The following is a 23,615-nucleotide window of genomic DNA, read 5'->3' as shown; positions in this document are numbered from 1 at the left end:
CACATACAGTCTTTTATTCTGTAACTCAGCAATGTGAAAAATAGTGCCTTCTTACTCAGCAGATTTGCCCTCTATCAGAGTCAAATCTGCTGACTTAACGGCAACAACAACATTTTTTTATTGCTTTCTAACTCTTTAGGGAGAATGTGCTAGATTCCATTTCCAATTATTCATCAGACAGAGGTGATTACTGAAGTCTAGGGCAGAACCAAATTCTGTGTAACTTGTACTTGCACAGATGAGCAGGTGCAGCAGAGAGTGACAGCACACAACTGCCGTGGTGGATTAGGCTGGAACAGAGGAGGAGTTTTCTGGCCCCAGCTGCCTACCTGGCCCCTCTCCCAGCAGTGGTCACAGCTGGGAGGGCTTGCTGCCTTGTGAATTATTTATAGAACCAATGCATTTTACAGACCAGGCTGCTAGAACAAATTGATATCAATTTGGGCTTAATCTGATATCACATGTATGAATACCCAGAGGGTACCACTTATTCTGCCTTGTCATTACTGAGAAATTGAGCAGCATTTCTTTCCCATCGTCTCCGGTCCAATGCATTAAAAAATAAAAGACCATGCCTCATCTTTAGGGGATATTTAAGCTATACTGACACCTTTACAGTTCTAAATTCTAATTCTAAATGTCTACAAACACTGCATTTTCAATGAGGGTATGTGTGTCTGTAAATGCCTATTTCATACATGTTGCCTGTAACATTTCTGTAAAAATCATTACCCCATATTTGGAAAGATTGCTTTGACAATCCAAACTACAGGAATTTTAATTTCTGTTTTCAACCACATTACTATATAAATAGCCATTAAATAGTATCCATAATTAAAGGCTACACAGAAGTATTTCAATGGATTTGAACATCACAGGATAGGAGCTAAACAATGAAAATTTCCATCAAGAAAACATATCAAAGAAAAACTACTACAGATAAGCAGGGGAATCATAAAAATGTTTAAGGATGCTAGATGACACTTTAAACAGTGGCAGCTCTCCTTTAACTGAGATATAACAATTTTACTTATTTAATCAGTGAAAAAGACCTAAGCTACTAGAGAGAGATTGAAAATGCACAAGAGGGCAGTGTTTTTTAACATTTTAGTGTTTTCCCTCAGAGCTGAGGGTTTTGACATCATGACTTTGAGATTCCTAACAATAAGCCTGTTGTTTCTAATTACACTTTTCAGATCTTTCAGACCAGTCCTTGAGCGGTTCAAACAGAAGACTGAGCAAAAGTGGCTTCTGATTAACACTAAAAATTTAAAATACATGGTAGTATTTATAAAGGAGTTATGATTTCCATATTAAACCAAAATCCTAATTTGACTTCATGGCTTCAAAGCACCTAATGCTTTTCCTTGCATAGAGCTAAAACAAGTGAACAATTTTGTGCATGATGATGAATTTGTTAGAGTCATCTTGCAGTCTGAGCACATATCTAAGCACACGCCCAAGCAGCTCATACACCCAGCCCCCAGGCAATGCTGTAACACATCTTCACACCTGCAACATTGTAGGTGTTGTAACATATCACATGTTGTCACATGTCACACCTCTTGACATTGTATACCACGCCAAAGGAATTCTCCACAGGCTTGCAAACTGCTTCTACAGAAAGCAACTTCTATTTTCTTCTGCCACTGTCACTAGATGTAGTCAGTGCTTCTTAAGGAGTTTTCTTCACTGAAGGTAGAGTTTTCTTCTGCAATTTACCACATTTAGACCAGGCTACACTACACAGCTTTTGTGCTACTGCTCTGTCACACCAGAGTGTGAACAAAACACATTCCAAAGCAATGCAGCTACAGAATCACTGAGTCCTTAGAATAATGCAGGTTGGAAGGGACCTCTGGAAGTCATTTGGTGCAACTCTTTTCTCATATCAGACCTGACTTCAGGTTGTTCAGGGCCCTGTCCAGCTGCGTTTTGAAAATATGCAATGATGGAGATGCCACGATGTCTCAAGTCAAATGGTTCCAGTCTCATCACCTTCCCTGAAAAAACTGTATTCCTTCTGTCCTTGCTGCAGTCTGTGACTGCTACTCCTTTCCTTTTTCCATGCATCTCTGGGAAGAGTCTGGTTCTATCTTCTCTATGAATCTCCTTTAGGTAGCAGTAGTAGCAATTACATTCCCTCCTTAGCCTTCTCTTCTCCATGGGGAACACACTCAACTCTTTTAGCCTCTTCTTGTATGTCATATGCTCCAACCCTGACTATGGTGGTGCTCCTCCTCTAACCCTCTTTAGTCTGACAGTGTACCTCACACTGGGGTGAGGGCCTCAAAACTAGACACAGTATTCCAGTTGTTCCTGAATGATGAGCAGAGATAGCCAAAGCTGGGCATGGTTTTGCTAGAGGAGTACATTGTCATGCCAGCTGCTGACCCACATCCAAATTGCTGCTCATGAGGACCCCTAAGCCCTTCTCTGTTGTAATCCTCCCCACACAGATGGCACAGCCCCAGATGTTCTGTTGAAGTCATGGTAAAAGATATGCACAGCTCTCTCCTCATCCATAGATGGAATCATGTCACCACAGAAGGAAAGCAGATTAAGTTTGGAATAATTTCTTCTTGGTAAATCCATGGTGGCCGCTACAGCCACCTTGTCTTTCATGCCTGGAACTTGCATGTGTCTGGTTTAAGTGAGCCCTAACTTAATCCTGCTCTACAATGGGCAGTATGTCTTGCCTTCAAACTTTCCTACTAAGCACAGACCTTGACAGCAAAGGTCAAGGCAAAGACTTTTCTTTCTACTTAGGCTCTTTGCTGGATTGTGCATCAGGCCAATGTCTTCCTTGCTGTTCTTTTCCATGTATGTCCAGAGGTTCTTCTTACTATCTTCACATTCTTCACCAGTTTCAATATCTGATGAGCTATGACCTTTCCATAATCCACACTGTCTATCCAGTAAAGGCTTCTACATTCCTCCATGGGTAGCCAATCCTTACCTCCTATTTCCTTGCACTTATTTTGGTCTTCTTAAGGTCACACAGGAGGTCCCTTTTTAGTCCAGCTGGCCTCTTTCTATGCCCTTTTCTCTAGCATACCAAAACAAACCACTTACTTTGCAAGAAAATCTCCCCTGCCCTGTGATCTCACTTTATATTGACAATACTTCAGCCACTAATGTGGTTAATGTAATTTTGGAAGGTTAAAGAATTTGACTAGCAAAAGAACATTTTGCTGTTGTGTGTTACAGCTCCACTAGATGCTTGATGGATTAGGATTGTAAAATCTTTTGTAGAATTAATAAGCCTAAAATTACTTGCAAGAGAAACCTTTAAAATTCTCGAAGACATAGCACCTCTGAAAGGAAGGGTCTGCTTTGAAAGGTCCACTCTGAGAGAGAAGAAATAGCCTTCCTGCTGCAGCTACACAGGCTGCAAACAACAGAGTGAAACAGGTACACAAATCACCTACATCCAATATTTCAAACACAGCTTTCACTGCAAACTATTGCACAGCCAAGAACGAGTTATGAAAACACATTGCCTATTTTCATCAAAATTAGGAAATACCTTGGGGAAACATCCTGCTAGCTGCAGTAACTTGTCCATCTTTTTCCGGCTCACGATAATTCAATTCTAGTTTTGTAGCAGAACTACAGCATTCAAGTGAGTTCAGTGACATATATATTTAGGCTCCTGTTTAATGTCAAGTTTTTAGAGGGGATACTTGTAAAGAATGAATTTATTTATATAAGTTGTGGCTGAGGAATCACTGAGCAGCTCTTCTCATGGGGCCACTCATTTTGACTCAATCTATTCAGTCATCTCTGCTGACGGGAGAACAGAACAGAGCATGGGCCAGAGTTTCATTGTTCTGCCACTAGCACTCTCCAAGCTCAGGATGGCATTTCAGGGTACAAAAGAGCTGAATTTCAGTGGAAATGGGGATGTCAAACTCAGAACCTATCTGAGCGGACAAAGAACAGAACAACAGATGACTCACTTTCTTCCATCAAACTTTACCTCTAACCAAAACACAGAACAGTGAATTAGGCTATAGCAGCAGCATCAAAAAGAATAATTAAAAGTAATTATATAAAATTAATTAAATAAAAAATAAATTGGCATGAGATAAATATATTTCTTTTGCCTATCAAGAAGTGTTTTGTACTGCTCAGCTCCAATTATACAGCGACTTAGAGGGCTTTGTTTTTTACATATGCATGCTTCCACTGAAATTAATGCTATTACTGGTAGGAAGTTACCTAATTTGAAATAATAGCACTACACAGAATGCCTGAAGTTACTCATTTGTGCATGCTTTTGCAGGCTGGAAATCTACAGCAGCACTTTATCACTAGCTCTGAGCCAGTTAATACTCATGCAATAAAAACCTTTGTATGAACATATACAGGAAGTGCAACTCACTGTGAGAAACCAAGTACTGACAAGGCAGGAAAATTCAGGCTTACTCAATGTAATGTTCCACCATCACGTCAATGTCCACTAATACTCTTATGAGTCAAATGAAATATGAAAGTTTTTAACAGAAATAAATAAGGCTTACTTGTGTTTAGTCATCTTTAGATCATGGCAAAAATGGCTGAAGAACCTTGCATAGAATAAGTGCATAACTGCATGCTCCTTTCCTCCAATGTACAAATCCACAGGCATCCAGTAGTCTGCTAAGTCACTATTAAAGGGCCTGAAAAAACACAATTATAGGGAAAAATCCAGTGTTGAAAAGAAAGATCAGCATCACGAAAGTAGCTCATCATCCTTAACTGGACAACACTGTTTAGTGAGAGCAATACACGTGTAATAAAACTTTCATTTTACTATCAGATCTTTTTATTTTTCTAAGAAGTAAAATGCTTATTCTGGACAAAAATTAAGTTTCTGCTGAGATGTAGATCCACAGAAGGATTATTTTCCTATTTTTCAGGCAAGCAACTACGTGAGAAAGCAATGAAAACACTTAACTGCTCTTTAAATTATTTTTTTGTAAATACCTTGTGGCTGGCTTTAAATTTTTTAGTATTTATCAAGCTTTATATACAAATATATTGGAATGAAAGACAGAAGACATGACCACTTAAAACCAGTTTTGTAAACTGACGGTTTGCATTGCTGCCGTTAGGGGGCAATGGTGCAGTTCAAGGCTGCAGAACCCTCTGTAGAGTGAGATGGGTCACAGCACTACAAGTGAAGGATGCTCATGAAATGACAATAAATTTGCCATTTACAGCATATTTACATATCGTTGGAGGTCACCTGAATGGTTTCCCAGCATTGCTTATTGCTTCATTGCATATTTCCATGTCTCTGTAGTGGGCCCACAAAATACAATTTGTACAGAAGTGTTTCTCTAATGTAGGCTTCAATCCCCTGCTCCAACAAATTTATTTGTTTTGTCTGTCTGTCTGATTATTCCATCTGTAATTTTTGTTACAGCAACACTTCCTTCGTCACAGATGAGCCCAGAAGCAAATAAAGATCTGGGATTCATGTCTTTGGTGGAACAAATCAAACCTAACTTGTTCATAGGGTTCCAGAATCAACAGAGTAATTCTCCTGAACGGTAGATCAGTGAAATATAGTTTATGGAAATGAAGGTTTTACATATGCATAGCTTAGTTAAAAGAACTAACGAAATAAATCAAATGCAGGCAGCAATTTAGTGCAGAAGTCCATATAAATGTTCTCATTTCAGTGTAAAACAGATTAGACTACACTAAGCTGTTACTTTGACAGTTGGATGTTACATCTGACTATTTATTCTTCAACTTCTGGAAAAGTCCCTCTTGCCCACACACAAAAAATACTTCAACTGTAATGGAGAGGAAGCAATCTGCCTAACTCAGTAATAGCAGCAATATATTCATGCTACCACTAGAAAATAATTAAAACTGGCATGAAATTAAAGAGTTCACAGAAGATTTTTCTCTAGTTTAACCAAACTAGTGCTGCCAATACAAAAAAAATCATTGGCCCAGCAATACTAAGTCACTGAATAAATGCAGTATGTTTCCAGACACTGCTCTGCACAATAAATAAACAAATACATGCCCAAACAGCCCATCAGGTGGTATCAATTTTTAAAATGTGCTTCCTCCTGTCCTCTTCAGACTACATAGTACAGATGTTGCACTAATTCCTCTTTGGGAAAAAAAGTGCTATCAAGCAGTGCTACTACAGCCAGACGATGAAGGAGAAAAACAGCTAAATAACTACATCTGTCTTCCCACACTCTCCATGCTGCAGACACTAGTCCATAGCACATGAAAAATCTTCTTTCATTAATAATGCATGCAATGGAAGTGCTGACACAGCAGGACATTGCTGTGATGCTTCTTCACTTGAGGTCTGCACACACGGAAAAGGCAAGAGTCACCAGAATTTAAAAGGAGAGAAGGGAAGGTTCCAGGCTTGGCAGCAGCATGTTACACTGGACTATTCCTCTTCTTACCATTGGAACAGCACTGCCTGTCCACACACTGAGCTACTCACTGCATTGCCAGGGAGGGTACACTCCATGCAATTTACCAGTCTGAAGCCATGGCAGGCTGTCATTCCTGATGGCATGGCCCACTAAGGACTTCAGCTCCTCAGATGAACATTTTCTCTGAGCCTTGCCCCATAATTCCCATTCATGCAAATTTCTGCCTCTTGCCCTGTAGTTCCTGTGCTTAGTTGTGCTTACACATCCTGCTCTTCTAGATCTCCTGACACAGGAGCAATCAAATACCACATTTTTAGACCAGCTCCAGATATTGTCCTGATTTTAGCTGCGATAGAGTTCTTTTTCTTCTGAATAACTGGTACAGTGCTGTGCTTTGAATTCAGTATGAGAATAATGTTGATAACACACAGATGTTCTGGTTGTTGCTGAGCAGTGTGTACTGTAAGCCAAGGACTTCTTGGTTTCTCCTGCTCTGCCAGAGAGCACGTGTACAAAGAAGCTGGGAGGAAGCACAGCCAGGAAGGCTGACCCAGACAGGCCAAAGGGATATTCCATACCATGGACTGTCATCCCAGTAGATAAACTGGGAGAGTTGGCTGGGGGAGGCCAATTGCTGCTATGGGATGGGCAGCAGTCAGCAGCTGGTGAGCAATTATACAGCGCATCACTTATTTTTCCTGGGTTTTCTCTCTCGCTTTCTCCCTCTCCTTTTCATTATAATTATTATTATACTTTGTTTCAGTTACTAAACTGCTCTTATCCAAGCCATGATTTTTACTTTTTTTTTTTTCTCCTCCTAACTGTTCTCTCTAGCCCATAGGGTGTGTGTGGAGAGTGGTAGTTAAATACAAGCTGAGGTTAAACCACACCACAAACCCTGTGCTGTGCTCAGGCCCAAAGGGCAGGCACATGATGAGGGCAGTGCAGGGATTCACCCTGCCAGCAGACTGCAGCTAGAAGCTGGAAGCACCTGAGTGTGTGGTCTCTTTGTTGCCTTGTGTCCTGTGCAGCAGGCTTGTCCGCAGTGGCCCTGTGCCTGCAGCCTCACCTGTCACTGTTGTGAGGGTCAGTGTACCTCAGGTAGTACCAAGCAGAATCAACAAAGGTATCCATGGTATCGACTTCTCGCCGTGCTGCTGCCTTGCACCTGAGCAAGAGGGGAGAAAAGCTTCTTTTAGATAAGTGACAAGCTTGGGGAAAAAACCAAACAAACATGGACAGAGTGGCCATAAAGACATTTAGATTGAAAACTGAGCAGTCTGAAGAGTGACGTGTTCAGAAAAAGTCCAACAACAGTAACAGGACTGATTTCTTCCCTCTCCCTCCCAAAACATAGCAAAAGCAAGCCTGAATAGCCATCATATCCAGCAACAGCAGAAGATAGCACTGCACTGGACAGCCCTCTCAATCTTGGAATTTTTTAGAATTGCCATTTTAAAAGCTACAAAGCACAGACAAGCATACTTTGCCATCAAGTTAATGGGTACTGAATATAGATCACACTTGTTAGGTACCAGCAGATTTAGCAGAAAGGTCAGGTGGTTGCCTCTCACTGACTGTCCGTACAAAATGGTCTTTGCAGATTCCATTTATCATCTCTAGAAAAAATTAACTTAGTTTAATTTCAGCTTTCACTGAGATCAAATCTCTTCTAGACCTTGTAGCACAATTTTAATTTGTGATTACAGCAAATTGATTTTTGCTTGTAATTATATTGGCAGCCCTAAGGAACAGTTTCAAAGTAGATTTTAGGAGCTCAGGTTACTTTCTGTTAATTTCTCCTTGAATATTCGTTGTTTGTACGAGCCAATAATGACATTTAATAAACTTCCATTTGTTGTAAATGATCCCTCTTAAAACTCTTACTATTAAAGCAATGGGATTATTCTAAAGTCAATGAAACTTTGCAATCTGTGACACTCTTGTGCATAAATGACACTGATTATGTGTAAGAAATGTACGCAGTTAATAACTGCATGCAAGTTTAAATGCAAGTATATAGTAGTAGTAAGTACCCATAATGAATGGGGACTGGCTATTTCATATTTACTAACTGCACATTCAGTCTCTGATCAGTCTTGATGAGTGAGCTGCAACATGTATCTCTGCTTGTCTGCCTGATACTTCAGCTTGGCTTGCCAAGGCAAGTTTACAAGAGCATCACCACTAAACATTTTCCTTCATTGTGTCTCTTAACATGGTCTTCCTCTACATGCAAGTTTTCTTCCAATGAGACTAATGCAATAAAGGAGTTTCACATCTAACTGCTTTTTAGTGTAGAAAAATAATTTTTTCAAATTGCACACATAAACAAAGACTCAGTCAATGTAAAAGAATGGCTTTTCTGTCAAATGTTAAGAATACTTTACAGTCATTGAACCATAATTACATCTGCTTCATGCCTCTGTGCTCTAAATGGACATGGCTCACTAACACAGAGCCAGCATGGGCATCTTTCAGAGTTTATACAATTTATATCAATACTGTGATTACAGGCACAATACTGTAATCTCATTAGACAATCTTCAGATGACTAACACAATTACTGGACTTGTATTACAAAGAATAACTTGGGCATCTCCTCCCATTTATGATTGTTAACATTATTGTCACCCAAACACTCAGAGTTTTGTATCTTTCCATCTGGCTTCCCTTATTAATTATAGATATTAAATGAAACTAATAAAAACCCCTATTACTGGAGAGAAGAACTAAAGGAAGGGATGATGTCACTTCTTGGAGCAAGGAAAAGCAAGGATGACTGCACACAGAAGTAGCAGTGACTGCACACAGAATAGCTCAAATGATTTGAAATTGTAGCAGACATGGACGAGCAATACTGCTGATAGCTGTCAAAAAGGTGAAAATTAGGAAGACAAATAAAGATGAGAATTAAAAAAGTTAATTTCAGCAAACTACTACATTTTAGGCAAAGAAACTAATCCTGTGTGACTTAATTTCTGACTAAACAAATGCCTTTGATTAACTTCCCTGCAGAGCAGCCACAATAACTATCCAGAAACTGTAAGGATTTTCTATACATCAAAAGTGTGTTATCGTCTGGTAAACAAAATAGTAACTTTTAACTAAGGTTAAAAACTGGGGGGTTAAAAGTTGGGGGAAGCCAAGAGTGCACACAGTGACTTTCAGTCACAACAGGAAAATTTTTGAGTTGAAATTAGGAATTGTAGACCAAGGCATTTCTGGGGGTTTTACTAAACCTGTGGATCTTATTCAGTAAGGCTTCACTGCAAAGGTCACACTTTAAAATACACTACTATGTGCAATTTCAATAGGCACATCTGAGAGGAAATTTTCTATGCAGAAACATGGGAGTAAAGGTCTGTTTTACAAAAAATTACACGTTATCAACAAAGTTTAAAAGATATGCTTCTAGAGAACCATGGAACTGCTAATATTAAAAAAAATTAGATGTTATGAATCTGCTGAATTATCAGCGAGAGCCCTATTGCCATTTATATGTCTGATTTCCCTACCTGGCAGCCTGACAACGTGCTTCCCATTAGTTAGGTCAGGCTGCTAGGAGCAGCAATGAATTGCACTGCTGATGAAAAACTTCTCTGGGATACTTTATGTTCTACCAGTTCCTCCCACAGAACCTACAGGCAAACTTCAGTGTACAGAGTATCTATTCAGTTCTCAAGATTACACAACTGATTTTTACAACATATCTCTCACTATATCAATTAGACTTTTTTCTTTTTTTCTTTCTTTCTTGAACTGATGGACTACAAACAATAAGGATTACAGTGACAACAGGATGCATTTACTTTCAAATCTGAATTACATGTTATCTGTAAGGTACAGCCTCATGATAAAGATTTATATAGCTGAGAGAGCACTTTATTGTTGACTATTGCAAAAAAATAAAGACAATGTTAGTTTCCTTAACAAGAGGACTAATTCAGTAATCATTATAAGCTTTATAGAAACACTGATGAAAGATAATTAGAATAACTGTAATAAATGAAGTGATAAATACTGTTAAGAAATGGAAAACAGAGAAAATTATTCTGTTTTTCCTTTTTTTCTCTCCTCTAACTTAAAACCAGTGAATTTTGTTTTAACTTGTTTATGAAAAAACAGCAGCAGGCATTGAGTGTTGCAAAAAAGGTGTTTTAGAGAGTATATAAGAATAAATATCTGTGCTGGGTCGAACGAAACATTATTTTGGAGTTGTATCCTGTCTCAGAGCAGTCACTTGCCAACACTTTGGGTGTCACAGACATATTTTATGAAAAATCCTTTTGCTAGGATCTTTTCTCCTGAGAAGCTGAGAGGCCTCAGAAATGAAATGTAAACAATGGTTATCTGCTGCTGTGGAATGCAACAGGTACATCTTTGACTGGTCTCATGTGGTTGTTTTAAATTAATGGCCAATCACGGTCCAGCTGTCTCGGACTCTCTGGTCAGTCACAAGATTTTATTATCATTCCATTCCATTCTATTCTTTTCAAGCCTTCTGATGAAATTCTTTCTTCTATTCTTTTAGTATAGTTTTAATATATAATTTTTATAATTTTCTTTTAATATAATATATATAATAAAAGAATAAATCTGCCTTCTGAAACATGGAGTCAAGATCCTCATCTCTTCCCTTGTCCTGGGACCCCTGTGAACACCACCACACTTTGGGAAAGCGCACAAGGAACAGGCAGGTGCAAAGTGGTGTCCCCCAGCAAACACAGCACTGACTTACCTTGGACAGGAACAGTTCACCCACTCTGGGGCACTCTCCAAAGGTGAGGCTCCCTTTCCTGTGAAGGTGGTGACATTGGGCAGCAGCACAGGTAAGTCCCCGTAAGGCACGGGGACAGCGCCGCACGCCGGGCAGTGAATGATTGGGATGGGCGTTCCCCAGTAGCGCTGTCGAGATATTAACCAGTCTCTCAATTTGTCACTTGTTAGGTCTCCACCTATCCTTTTATTTTTGGCCTGCTGAGTAATAGCTTTTAAAGCCTCCTGCCGAGTCATGCCGGTGATCTGATTGAAAAAGAAACAAAAAATGAGACGTGGAAAAAGAAAGAAAAAATTATAGGTGCTGTCAGTGAAAGTGCAAGAACAAACAAAACCAGTCAGTTTTCTGGGAGTCAAATAAAATAATAATTTCCCTCTTACCACTGGTTAACATCCTGCTATCCAAGAGTCTATTCATATAGCAGCTGCTCATTTGAACTTTCTTGCTTAAAGGATTATGTTCTTCATGATCTGAATAGAAGAAGGCTGAGAAAGAGTCATGTAGACCCCTTCAGCCATTACTGGCAGATATTTGAATTTACTGCTGATATCTTTATCAGTTGCTGTATGCCAAAACTTTCAGAATTCTATCACAAACATAAGGTAGAGACTAAGGAAATGCATAAGAAAACTGCTTTCCTTCTCCTGTGTTCACTTCAGGTTTTTCTATTCTTGCTTTCACATCCTTTTTAACCACTTAGACCCTATCTGGGAAGTAATGTGTCTGCTATTAAAACACATATTTTCAAGAGCTAGATCTAAAGATAAGATTCCTATGTCTCTTGAGGCATCCATGATACCACAAAGGCTGAAGCCACATTTCAATGAATTTATGGAAGAAGGATTAGTATGTTCACGTTTAGGTTAAGATTCTATCGAGGTTATGAAATAAGAATCAACTTTTAACATGGGTTAAATTATTCAGTTTCCATTACAGAACTAAAACCAATAGAGAGGAAAGTTCAACCTTCCTCTCCTGTACTAAAGGAAAAAAATTATTTTATTGCTACAGCAGGGCCAACATATTCCATCATTAAATTATTCCCAGAAATTTGGTAGCATAAGCTTGGCTTGATCTAAAACAAACAAACAAAAAAATCCCTTTAATAATACAAAATATTTGGCACTCTTGAGAAAATAGATTTAGTCTGCATTGTTACTGTAAGCTGGAAATAAATCCATACTTGTATACCCACCTCTGCAGAATTAATGACCTTCTCCAAACCATTTGGCAATGTCTCAATGACTTCAGTGAAAGAAATGCCCAAATTCTTAGCTACTGCAGCATCTTCTGAACTAGTACTAGGAATTCCTAGAAGGGATGAAAAACCATTTCATTTCTATGGCACTCTCTTTATAATGACTTATATTTTCCTAAAAGAGTTTAAGGAAATGGTTTAAGAACAGTAAAAACGTTTTTGTGTTCTTTAAGCAATGAAATTCAAACAGCAATAATTACAACTCAGTAATTTCTCAGTTCCTCTGTTTTTCAAATGTTCATCAATGTCCTGTCCTTCTTTCAGAAAAGTTTGAAAATCTGATGGTTCTGAAAAAACTAAAGCCATAAAAATTGGATAGAATTACAGAATTTTCAATATAACCATATTATCTAAATATAATATATTTAAACAATACAAATTTTAATTCTATTTGCTAATATGATAATCAAAGACTCAACAAAGAGAAGAGTCTTCCTGTTTCAATATTAATTTATCTCTAATTTAATATAATTATGAAATAATAGAATATTATTAGAATTAGAAGTCATCTAAATTCACCATAATGCAACAGTCTCAAACATTACTATCCCTTTAATTTACTATGAAAGACATGATTTGTTTATAAACTCAGGGAAACTATTAAAATAACATCAGTTTGCTATTCGAACTATAACTAGTGAGAACACTTCCTCATCCATTCAGATGAGTTACACAACTCACACTATTTAAGGCTCCCAAAGCTCTCCTTCCCTCTGCATTTTATTATTTGGGACAGTCATGCATTTTAATTCTGCTCTGGAGGGTTTAACAGTGAGTTAAGAAATTTCTTAGCTTGTTTTCTGAAATATTGTATTCTGAAATAATGTAAGATTATTTGTATTCTGTATTCTGAAATAATATTAAGATACCATCAGATTTATTATTTACACAGAGATACATCTTTCTGCACATTTTCCCCCTTCAATGATAATTTAATCAATAATTTGAACCATCTTGCAATTACTGCCATCTTTAAAAAGCAAAGAAACTTATTCCAATGAGACAATACCAGCATTAAGCTGGTGAAAACTACACACAAAAGTTCTCAAAATATTTGCCGAGCACATTGGAATTATTAACTAAACCAGCTTAACAATTGTCTTAGTTCAGGCAGTGAAATGCCAGCTATACTTTAACTCTGCCAATATATGGAAGTTTGGAAGCAGATGTCTAAAGAAAATCAAACAAAACTCCCCTGTGACAACTTCTTCCTTAACTAGAAAAACGAAAACCTGCTATTTTATCTTCCCAGCAGATGCACACTCTTGCCATTTCAAGAACAATGTTTGTATCTTAATTTGTCAGAAAGCCCTGCAGTCTGCAACAGGTGACTTCACAATATGCTCTACAAACGGAAAAAAGCAGCTCCCACTTTTTGGTCTGCTTCCTTTTGGAAAGATGATGCTATTAATGTACACTGGCAAAGCTCAACAGCTGGCACCCTCAGCTTCCCATGAAGAACTGGGCTGTTTCCAGCAGACTTAAGGCCAAAGTATGTGCCAGCAAACTGCAAGATTTTAAGGAAAATTGAGATTAGGTATCTCAATCATTTGGCTTCTCCAATATGAGGAAAACCTTTGTTTGTCAAAACCAGATTCAAATCTAAAGTGTAAGATGTGGGCATGTTATAAGCAAATACAGCCCAAATGGGTCATTTCCATCAGCCCTGTGAGGGTCATCCAAGACATTTTTGCACATTCAGCTGGTTTAATTCAGTCCAGTTGTGCAAGAATAGCCAATATTGGCAGCAGTGAAAGCAGCAGCCCCAGGACAGGAAAGAAGTATCAACAATAGGGAGGCAACAACAGGAGTTAAGAGATAAGGAATGCACTGGAAAAAGGGAAGAAGACATAAATTATTTCCCTTTAGGACTGGCATAGAACATTGCCTTCTCAATGCAGCTGAGCCCATGGCAGAGCACAAGAGTAAACTGAGAGCTTGGTGGGTGCAGATTAAAATGGATATGGTTTTTAAAACTTAGTACAATTTCTACTTTGACTTATTCAGACAATCATATTATCTAAGAGGATGTACTTAGCTGCCCAGTTTTGGGACCAGGCTCCATGTCCAGGAAAGGAGTAAGACAGGAACTTCATAGGACAACTTTGAGAACAGAAGCTCACTGCAGGTGATTCTGTTCACTCACAGCATCCTCTAGCAACACTCTCCCCCTCCCCTTATCCACCCTCAACTCCAAATCAGGTGCCTTAAATTATGGGAATGCTACCTTGAGAGATAAAGGATCCAAGATAATTGTCCAAGACTACCTCAAAACAATTATTAACTATCCTGAACTATTTTACTGGCCTCAAAACAAATATTACTAGATAAAAGTCAAAGTTGGAAGTTTTGTAAATTTACTATCTGAAGCATTTCTCTATAAGCATGTACATAATTTATGTAAACTTTAGACACACAAAAAAGTCCAAAAGTTAGGGTTGTTTGCCAAAAAATAGTTCTGTTTTGATTAAGGATGGTGAGAGACAGCAAAACACATATGTTGTATGCAACCAATTTTCTTAAGATTTGCAGATCCTCAAACTTAGCTCATTAAATGGACTAATTTTATAATATTTCCATTTAATATCCTGTAAATCTCTTCACCCACATAGATTCCACATAGCTTCTTCTCCCTTCCTTCTTCCCTAATGGAGAACAGAAATCCAAAATCTAGGAGAGAGCCTCTGCTTTCAAATATTTATTACACCAGTACCTTGTGCTCCAATACAGCAACTGAAAAGCATACTATTCCATTTAAATATTTAATGCCACATACCTATTTTAGTATCAAGATAATTATCAAAATTGTTTTTTGCTGAGATGACTATAGGAATCTCCTGATTGGTAAGCAAATTCACAGCTGTCACTGAAGTCAGCGAGTCTGAAAACAAATGTAATGATATGGTAAGTAAAATATAACAGAAGATATGCTAAGAACATCACTTAACATTACAAAGCAGTTTATCTTCAACTTACATGAATTTTAAGTAACAGTTTTCTTTAAAAAAGAAAGTGACAAACCTACTCACATTTCAAAAAATCTCAGATGTATTAAAATGCTCAGTCAAATTGATAAATTATCATGATTAGAAAACATACTTATAACAAGCACCTCTATAACAACCGAGTAAGATTTGGATTGTAACAAAAAATTGAGTTTTTGATTAAAATACAGACCACTGCAAAGTTGTACAAATTGGTTTTACTAAGCCCTGAATTATGCACTAGCATATAATGCTACAAAATTCTATCAAAAATCAGATAAAATTCCAAGGGAGCATATATCCTTATGATTTCATTTCTTACAGAAGAACTTCAAAGCATATGACATCTTATTTTTCTAACCTGTGTTAAAAAGCCACCTAAGTAACCTACTGATTTCCAAACAGGATATTCACATTCATATTCCAGATGAGGAACCCAATGTCCAAGCAAGGGGAAATAGGAGAGGAGAGAATTAAGGGTGAGGACTAATAAACTGAAATTGATGTACAATGTGCAGATTGGGAGTCTCAGCAAGAAGAAATCCAAATCTGAACACTCCAAATTTTGAGGATTTGATCACCAGATCTCAATTTTGGCCTATTTCTAACTTTTTCAGTGCCTTTAAGTTGATGATAATTACAATCATTAAAATATGGGTTGCTAAGAGCTTCCTTTCACCTTTCTTCATAGCTAAGTTGAGGCTATGAAGGCTTGCATTGCAATGCATAAAATCTGCTTGAAGTAAAGAAACAGCAATTTTGAGAACAGGGCTCTTGTATCTCATCACACTTCTTAACACAAATGATACATTTTATTTCTGATTACTACTTTTCCAAATTTTAGGTGTCTGAGGTATTCATATTACAAAGAAAATTTCTACATTCCAACCACCACACACAGCTTTCCTGTGTTTAAAAAAGTACAAAAGGGACAATTTCATTTTTTAAAAGCAACTAACCAAGAAGCGTCATGAGCAGGAAGCTGAGTGGGCAGGACACTGCTTTTAAAAATAACTTCTCTCTTCCACCCAGCAATAATTTTCATTTTTATGCTGGAACCCAAAATAATAACTACAGTTGATGAAGGTGCTCTTTGCTGTGCTCATTTGCTCACATCATTATCATCATAACCAAAGAGAGAGAGTGGTACAGGTACAAGTGTAAGACAATGTATGCAGAGTATTATAATGAGATAATGAACAACATAATGGTCAAATCTTTATCTCAGGCACCTCCTGCTGCCCAAACCATTAGACTTACCAGATTCTAAATTAATACATATTTTTCTAGGCAAAAAAAAAAAAATTAAATTGAATGTTTGACAACTGGTTGTTCTATTTATTTAAATAATAGTAGCCTAAAATACAGACATGTACTTCAAGACTAAAGGTTTTAAAGCTTTCAGTTACTCAGCTATACAACTGCTTATTTTTCTCTCCTAGAAAACATAAAAACATACCCTCCTAATTATTTAAATGAGAACACAGTGAAGAAAGAGAATTGCAAGACTATGCCCATTTAAATGAGAACACAGTGAAAAAAGAGAATTGCAAGACTATGCCCATTGAAAAGAAAACAATTACATTTAATCAAATTAAAATTTCTGTGTTACTGAGGAATTTTTTTATAAAAGTCTTGGTTAATGTGAAAATAGGGTCTACATAAGGCCATCCAAAATGTCTTTTTTTTAAATGGCATTTTTGGCCTTTCATATGTAAAATGCCAATCTCAGCTAATTTCAACTGAAGAATGTCTGTAAGTATATTCACAAGTAGCAGGAGTATACAATAGCAGAGTTATGTGAAATTGTGCCTCTTTTTTGAAGACTTTTGGTTGTCATAATTTCAATTCAGAGTTTCTTAATTTAACTCGGCCAAAAGCTTTAAGCTTATTGTTAACAGACACACAAAAAAGCTTTTGCAAGTATTTCCACTTAAAAACCAATATAAAAATATACCATTGTCCTTATTAAAAGCAAATTTTGCACTTCTGTGGTTTGGCTTAAAGCACAAGATCCAACAAAGGTACAGGCACATGCTCGAATGTGTGTTTGTGCAGTTAGTGCTTTGATTTGGTTCAACTGCAAGAACTGCAAATTTGTTCTCCAAAATTCTCCAAGCTTTTCTCACCTCTTAGACCAGGGATTTATGTACTAAACACAGTCAGGATCCATGTTTCTTTCTACTAGCAAGCAAACTTTTTTAAGGTAGAAAAAAAGTACTTAAAAAAGCAGGTTCTGTACAACCAACATAATTTACCACAAGATGCTGTTGAAATCAGATGTTATCCAGACAATCTTATCTTTACCAGTAAGGGAAAAAAATATTGAACACCAGCCTGAAGTAGAAACAAAACACATTATATTTACTGTTGTCATGTCCAGGTTTTCCAAACAATAAAAAAATACTAGACCATGGATGCTAAATACAGGCAGAATTGGTGGTTGGAGACTTCAGGAAAGCAGTTAACAACAATTAAAGCATTATCAGTTGACTGTGCAAGTCATGAACTGCCACAGGGATACTCTGAATTTACTCCATTGGAGCCTTGTATTAACAAAGGATCTGCATAGCAGAGTATTATTTTACAATCTACCAGTGATCCACTTTGCTATGTATTAGTGATAAAACCAGATAAATTGTTTTTATTTAAAAAACAATTTTAAAAATAAAGTAAAAAATTAGTGATATATTGACCTCTTTAGAGTCCTTATGACAGGAAGAAATAATTGCTGGTGCAAGAATTAGTTCTGCTGTCTTTGTGCTAATGACACATACCTTATAGACAAGAGATTTTCCAATGGGCTGACACAGTCAAACTTGGACTATTCATTTCTGGTGGATGAGGAAACAAGAATCTGTTCCATTGCTTTTATATACTGTGAAGTGTAACAACTATTATAAAAAGAAGAATTCCAGCATAGCTGCTCTTGCCACATCTGAAGCCAGGACAGGCTGATGTGACACTGTGTGACATAGCAAGAATCAAAGGCCTGCTTGCTCTCAACAGGAACAGCTCCTGCTCAGCTTGGTGCACATTCTCTAAAAATCATTCTCTATAATTGTTGCTCTTCTACAACAAATTGCAGTATGAGAAAAATACCACCTTTCCCTGGGATGAACTCCCTCTGAAAGACTTCCTTGAGACTGCTATTCCCATGCAGCAGTCTGTGAGTTGGTAAGATATATAAATGGGAAGCTCCATAAATGGCTTCAGGTGTATAGGTGTAAGCTGCTAGTTTCTCTTCTGTTACTTTGCCATTCACCTGAAAAAGAGCAGAAAAAAAATCCCACTGGCTGTGTGGTGCTTATAGATTTCCCTTCCTTTTCCCACAGCTAATGGGCCTACATCACCCTACAGAAATACACAGATCCAAACAGCAAAGCCAGACACATTCCCACTATAGAAATTTTCCAGAATCAAACCTTGACAAAACTTACTTTTAGGCCTTGAGAAAGTTGTTTTACAGTATTGCCTTAGTTTATCCAAATATAACTATAAAAATATAATTCTAATCCCATATGTAATATTGCACTGTGCTACTGAGATAGACTCAATCCCTGGCTAAGCCACCCAGAATCCTTCTATTCACTTTTAATATGCATGCCTTGTTTCCAAGAAACTGGAGGGAGATGTTGCCTCTGAAAAGAATTTAGGATTTTCTCAGCTACAATATGACTTTACATCATACTTCTCTGATGAAGAAAATGCTGTAAATTATAGATAATATAAATAAATAGTAAAATATAGAAATAAATAATAATTAATGATAATAATAAAGAATAAATAATACAAATAAATAATAAATAAAAAAGAAATAAAATAATAAAAGGTGGCACAGCAAACAATTGGACATAAAATATAAAGAGTAAACTTCAAACACTCTTAAAGAATTACCGCCTGGAACTATCAACAAGGTTTAGATCAACTAACTGTGGAGTATATGGGGGTCTTGGAAGGAGATTTTTCCGTAATAAGTATTGATATAAATTTTCAGAAACAATTGATAAAAACAACTTTAATACCAAGTTATTCGTACAAATACAAATACAAGGGCTGCATCTTTTAGCAGGGTGCAGTTCAGAGGTATTTAAAAGGTTTAATTTGTCTCAATTTGAAGTTCTGAAAAATTCAGTACTTTAGAATGAGAAGTCACTTTTAGAATGTTAGCCCAGAGTAAATAACCACAATAAAGCTTCAAAGTACAAGGGCTGAAATTTGATCAGGGTCTGTGAAAATGTCTTCTGCCACTACCATATTCAGGGAGCCTTGCCCATCTCTTGACAAAAAAAGGGATATCTGAAGCCCTTCTGTAGATAATGATTGTCACTGACATTTTTTCATAAAAATCCTCTCTTTAGGATTTTTCCTCTTCTGGAAAGCTGAGGCCCCAGATAAAGAATGTAAACAATGGTTCTCTGCTGCTGTGAAATGCAACAGGTGCACCTGTGATTGGTCTTCTGTGAGTGTTTGGATTTGCTGACCACTCACGGGAGAGTTGTCCTTGTTTTCTGCTTGGACACAGAACTTTGTAATTCTATTCCTATTCTATTCTTAGCTTAGCAGCTTCTGAACTTTTCTCTCTATTCCTTTTAATATAGTCATAATGTAACATATATCATAAATTAATAAATCCAGCCTTCTGATCATGAGACCAAGACTCTCGTCTATCTCTCTCACCCTGAGGAACCCTTGCAAAGCCGTGCAACAAATGATAATTTTTTTTTCAGGTTTCCTTTTCCTTCCTCTCCTTTCTTTCTATCTAGACTTCTCACTACCTAACAGTGTGGTTTCCATTATTTTAATCATGAGAAATAGTAAGTGAAATAATGGACAAATGTAAGCAAAGCAGTTTGCCTGAGGTCAGCCTGGGTCTGGCACAGAAGGTGCCACGCAGAGAAAAGCAAATGCCCAGCTAGACCCTAGCTGACATGTGCAGTGCCACTTGACAGTGCACCTGGCACAAACGTTGTGGCTTTTAGGGAAGCTTATTAGCTGGCATGTATTTTGGCATAAATATACACAGCCAATTTGCATCCACTTGAACACACAAACCCTTTCCTAAGGAGGGTAGCAGGGAGCATCTCTTTAACCCTCAAGTGCTGTTCTCCAGGAATCTGTGCTGGTCTGTGCATGAATATAATAATCATCTTTTTTAGGAGGTTTCAAGCCTTTAAGATCCGGGAATCCATTCTCATCACACATTTCAGGGGCTGCAGTTAGCCCAACCAAGAGATCAGCAAGTGAAATTTCTGACTTACCTTTAGCAAGAAGTCAAGAGAGCACCCAACGCAGTCACCTATCCAATTTGCTTGCATTTCTTTAATGCCATACCACTCAGGGAGATCAGACAAAGCATCAAACATGGCCTGGAGCAACAAAAGAAAGAATGACGACATTCAGCTTTTGTAAGCATATGAATTGATACTATGGGTTTAATTATAACTAAAGCAAAATGGCAAGGTGCTGGTAAAAACATTGGAAGAGGTGGTTTTATATTGCTGCTACCTCAAATTAATCTCTCTGAGAATAGAACTAACATGGTACAAGCCAGAGGGATGTCACTGCCAACAGAGACACTCTTGTTATTAAAAGTGGCCTTTCTTTTGAGTGGATTAGACCAGAAGATAGAGGAAGAAAAAATCTTAGATGAAAACAAACACAGAAAATATTCCCAGTGGTTGTAACTTCTGGGAAGTGTAGGTGACCTACTGAGCCGAACAAGACTTAACAGATATGCTTGAAGATACAAAGCCTAGATTTGTATTATTAGACAATAGCCTAGAGATTGCAATCAGACAAAAGGTGTTAACATGTCCTAAAATTTTCAAGCTCTGGCTTAAAATAGCATGATATTTTCTAGCTATCTATTTTTTCATATTTCGTATTGATATTTTACCAAGCACAACAGGCTGCAAAATTGATTGGGATCTTTGGGTTGTATCATCCTGCAAAAACAACACTAATCATAACAACAAAGGCTTGTACTAAAATAAAAAAAAATATATAATATTATAATATTAAAATTCTTATAAGCAACCAGCAACAAAGCTGGGTCTGGAGGGGGGTCTAGAGCAAGTCTTATGAGGCACGGCCAATACACCTGGGAATGTTTAGCCTGGATAAAAGGAGGCTCAGGGAGGACCTTATCATTCCATAACTGCCCAAAAAGAGCCTGTAGTGAAGTGGGGGTCAGTCTCTTCCCTCAGGTAACAAATGATGGATGGGACCAGAGGAAATGGTCTCAAGTTGCACCAGGGGAGGATACTAGAAAAAAATTCACCATGGAAAGGGCTGTCAAACACTGGAACAGACAGTCCAGGGAAGTGCTTGAGTCATCATCTCTGGAGGCATTTAGAAGACCCACAGACGTGTTGCTTAGGGACAGGGTTTAGTGATGGACTTGGCAGTGCTGGCTAAATGGCTGGACTTGAGGATCTCAAGGGTTTTTCCAACATAAATGGTTCTGTACTATGCAGCAATGAAGAAATTCAGTGTTGCCTCCTTTATTATCTATAATGTCCAACAGCCAACTTGTAACTTCTATGTATATTTGCACTCAACAAGAGATAAACCTATATATTTATGTGGTTTCTGATGTGTGGAATGGAAGCATGAAAGTCTATTTCAAATCAACTAGTATTTGTCTAAAAAGTTTGAACAGCATGATTTTAATAAATGGCATCTCTAACAATGTAAAGAAGACAGATAACTTAAAGTTCATCTCATTTTTCACTTCATAACACTTCACATTTTTGTTATGAATACTGTGACTGTCCAAAATCTTTACTTTGGCAGAAGTACAGCCAGAGGCATGAGTCATTTGGACAGATGGTGAATATGCTGAACAATTACAGTTAAAATCTAAGAATAAGGCAACATGTTGAATAATTTCTCCTTCAGCTGTGACTCTCAACATCAAATGTGCAAACTCTTTAGTATCTCAGTAATTACTAACAACCTGCAAGGATGGACAGTGGCTACTATGTGCTGTTCAAACCAAACAGTAGGTAGGTGGATAATTAGCGAATGCACACTTAATTCTTCTCCAAGAATGCATTTCAAGTTCTGTTTTAATGACATACTTAACTAATTTCAAAGTGAGATGCAGAAAAGTTACTGTAAGAATTACTTTTTTAGTTACTGCTCTACTGTATATCTGTCATTCAAAATATAACAAAAGCCATGTCCTTTGTAAACCATAATATTACATCACCACTTGGGATTTTTATTGCTTTTTATAACTTTAAGAATCAAACCAATTTATTGATGATTTATAAATAAAAGAATGCTAGACTTTTGGATAGGTTTTTATTACACTATATCTTTAATCAGTTTTAACTCTCAATTGCAAGCATGTTATATCAAAGAGAATTCAAAGTTTGGAGTATTCTCATTAATTGCACCATTCCAGAAACAACTAAGCTCTATCTACCATGATCAATCTATGTACTTACGTAATTATAAAAGAAAAATAAATAATTGGAGATACATATAATGTATCTCTATACTATGTATGTATATCTCTATACATACACACAATACCTAGATACATTCTTTGTAAGAACTTCATGCATTTTAGAAAGAATGAAATTGTATCAGTACATGCAGAACTGACTGTTCACATTAGATATCCATTCTAATCTACATCACATTTTGCTGCCAGAAGCAGCTAATTGTGCATGTGTTCTACTGAAACTGTACAGTCTGTAATTGCTTGCCAGCTAAGCTTCCTAGATGTTTGTTCACTGCAGTATTCCTACACCAAGATTGTCAATACCAGTGTGATAATGATTTTACTGTAATTCATTGGCCTTATTAGAAGCTACAGTATGAGTTAACCCAGTTCTTCTCTTGATAATGCAATTACTTCATGCAACTAAATACAGGAAGAGCCAACTTTACTTCATGTGAATGAAGATAACTAAGCATACTCTGCATGATGATGAAGCCTAGCAGGGTTTGCAAACATAAACCCTTTATAACTTAGTTTATACATAAACAGTTATGTGTGATAGGAAACAAAAAACCCAAGCAAACAAAAACACTTCAAAAATGTTCAAAATGGAATTATGATTCCCAGTTCTTTGTAATCAACAAACTCCTTAGGTTTCTTGTCAAGGCTATGAACCGCAGGTGAAGCAGAAAATGAACATGCAAACTATAAACAATTTCTCTGGTGTACAAAGGCA

At 37.2% G+C, this 23,615-nt stretch overlaps 1 protein-coding gene across 1 annotated transcript in view; it reads right to left on the bottom strand.

Annotated features, from left to right (window-relative positions):
* Positions 1-23,615, bottom strand: part of LARS2 (leucyl-tRNA synthetase 2, mitochondrial) — an 84,297-nt gene that overhangs the window by 23,521 nt on the left and 37,161 nt on the right. The window contains exons 8-14 of the mRNA XM_054274150.1: positions 20,685-20,792; positions 18,529-18,688; positions 15,216-15,320; positions 12,377-12,492; positions 11,143-11,426; positions 7,471-7,569; positions 4,527-4,664 (exon numbers count right to left, since the gene is read on the bottom strand). Coding sequence (XP_054130125.1) covers positions 4,527-4,664; positions 7,471-7,569; positions 11,143-11,426; positions 12,377-12,492; positions 15,216-15,320; positions 18,529-18,688; positions 20,685-20,792 — 1,010 coding nt within the window. The remainder of the gene's footprint in view (positions 1-4,526; positions 4,665-7,470; positions 7,570-11,142; positions 11,427-12,376; positions 12,493-15,215; positions 15,321-18,528; positions 18,689-20,684; positions 20,793-23,615) is intronic.

The sequence above is a fragment of the Melozone crissalis genome, unplaced genomic scaffold (genome assembly GCF_028551555.1).
Source record: "Melozone crissalis strain CALT ecotype California unplaced genomic scaffold, PUWL_Pcris_2 ptg000016l_1, whole genome shotgun sequence".
NCBI classification, from domain to species: domain Eukaryota; kingdom Metazoa; phylum Chordata; class Aves; order Passeriformes; family Passerellidae; genus Melozone; species Melozone crissalis.
Note: the sequence above shows the minus strand (reverse complement) of the source record. Positions and strands in the feature narration are given on the sequence as shown.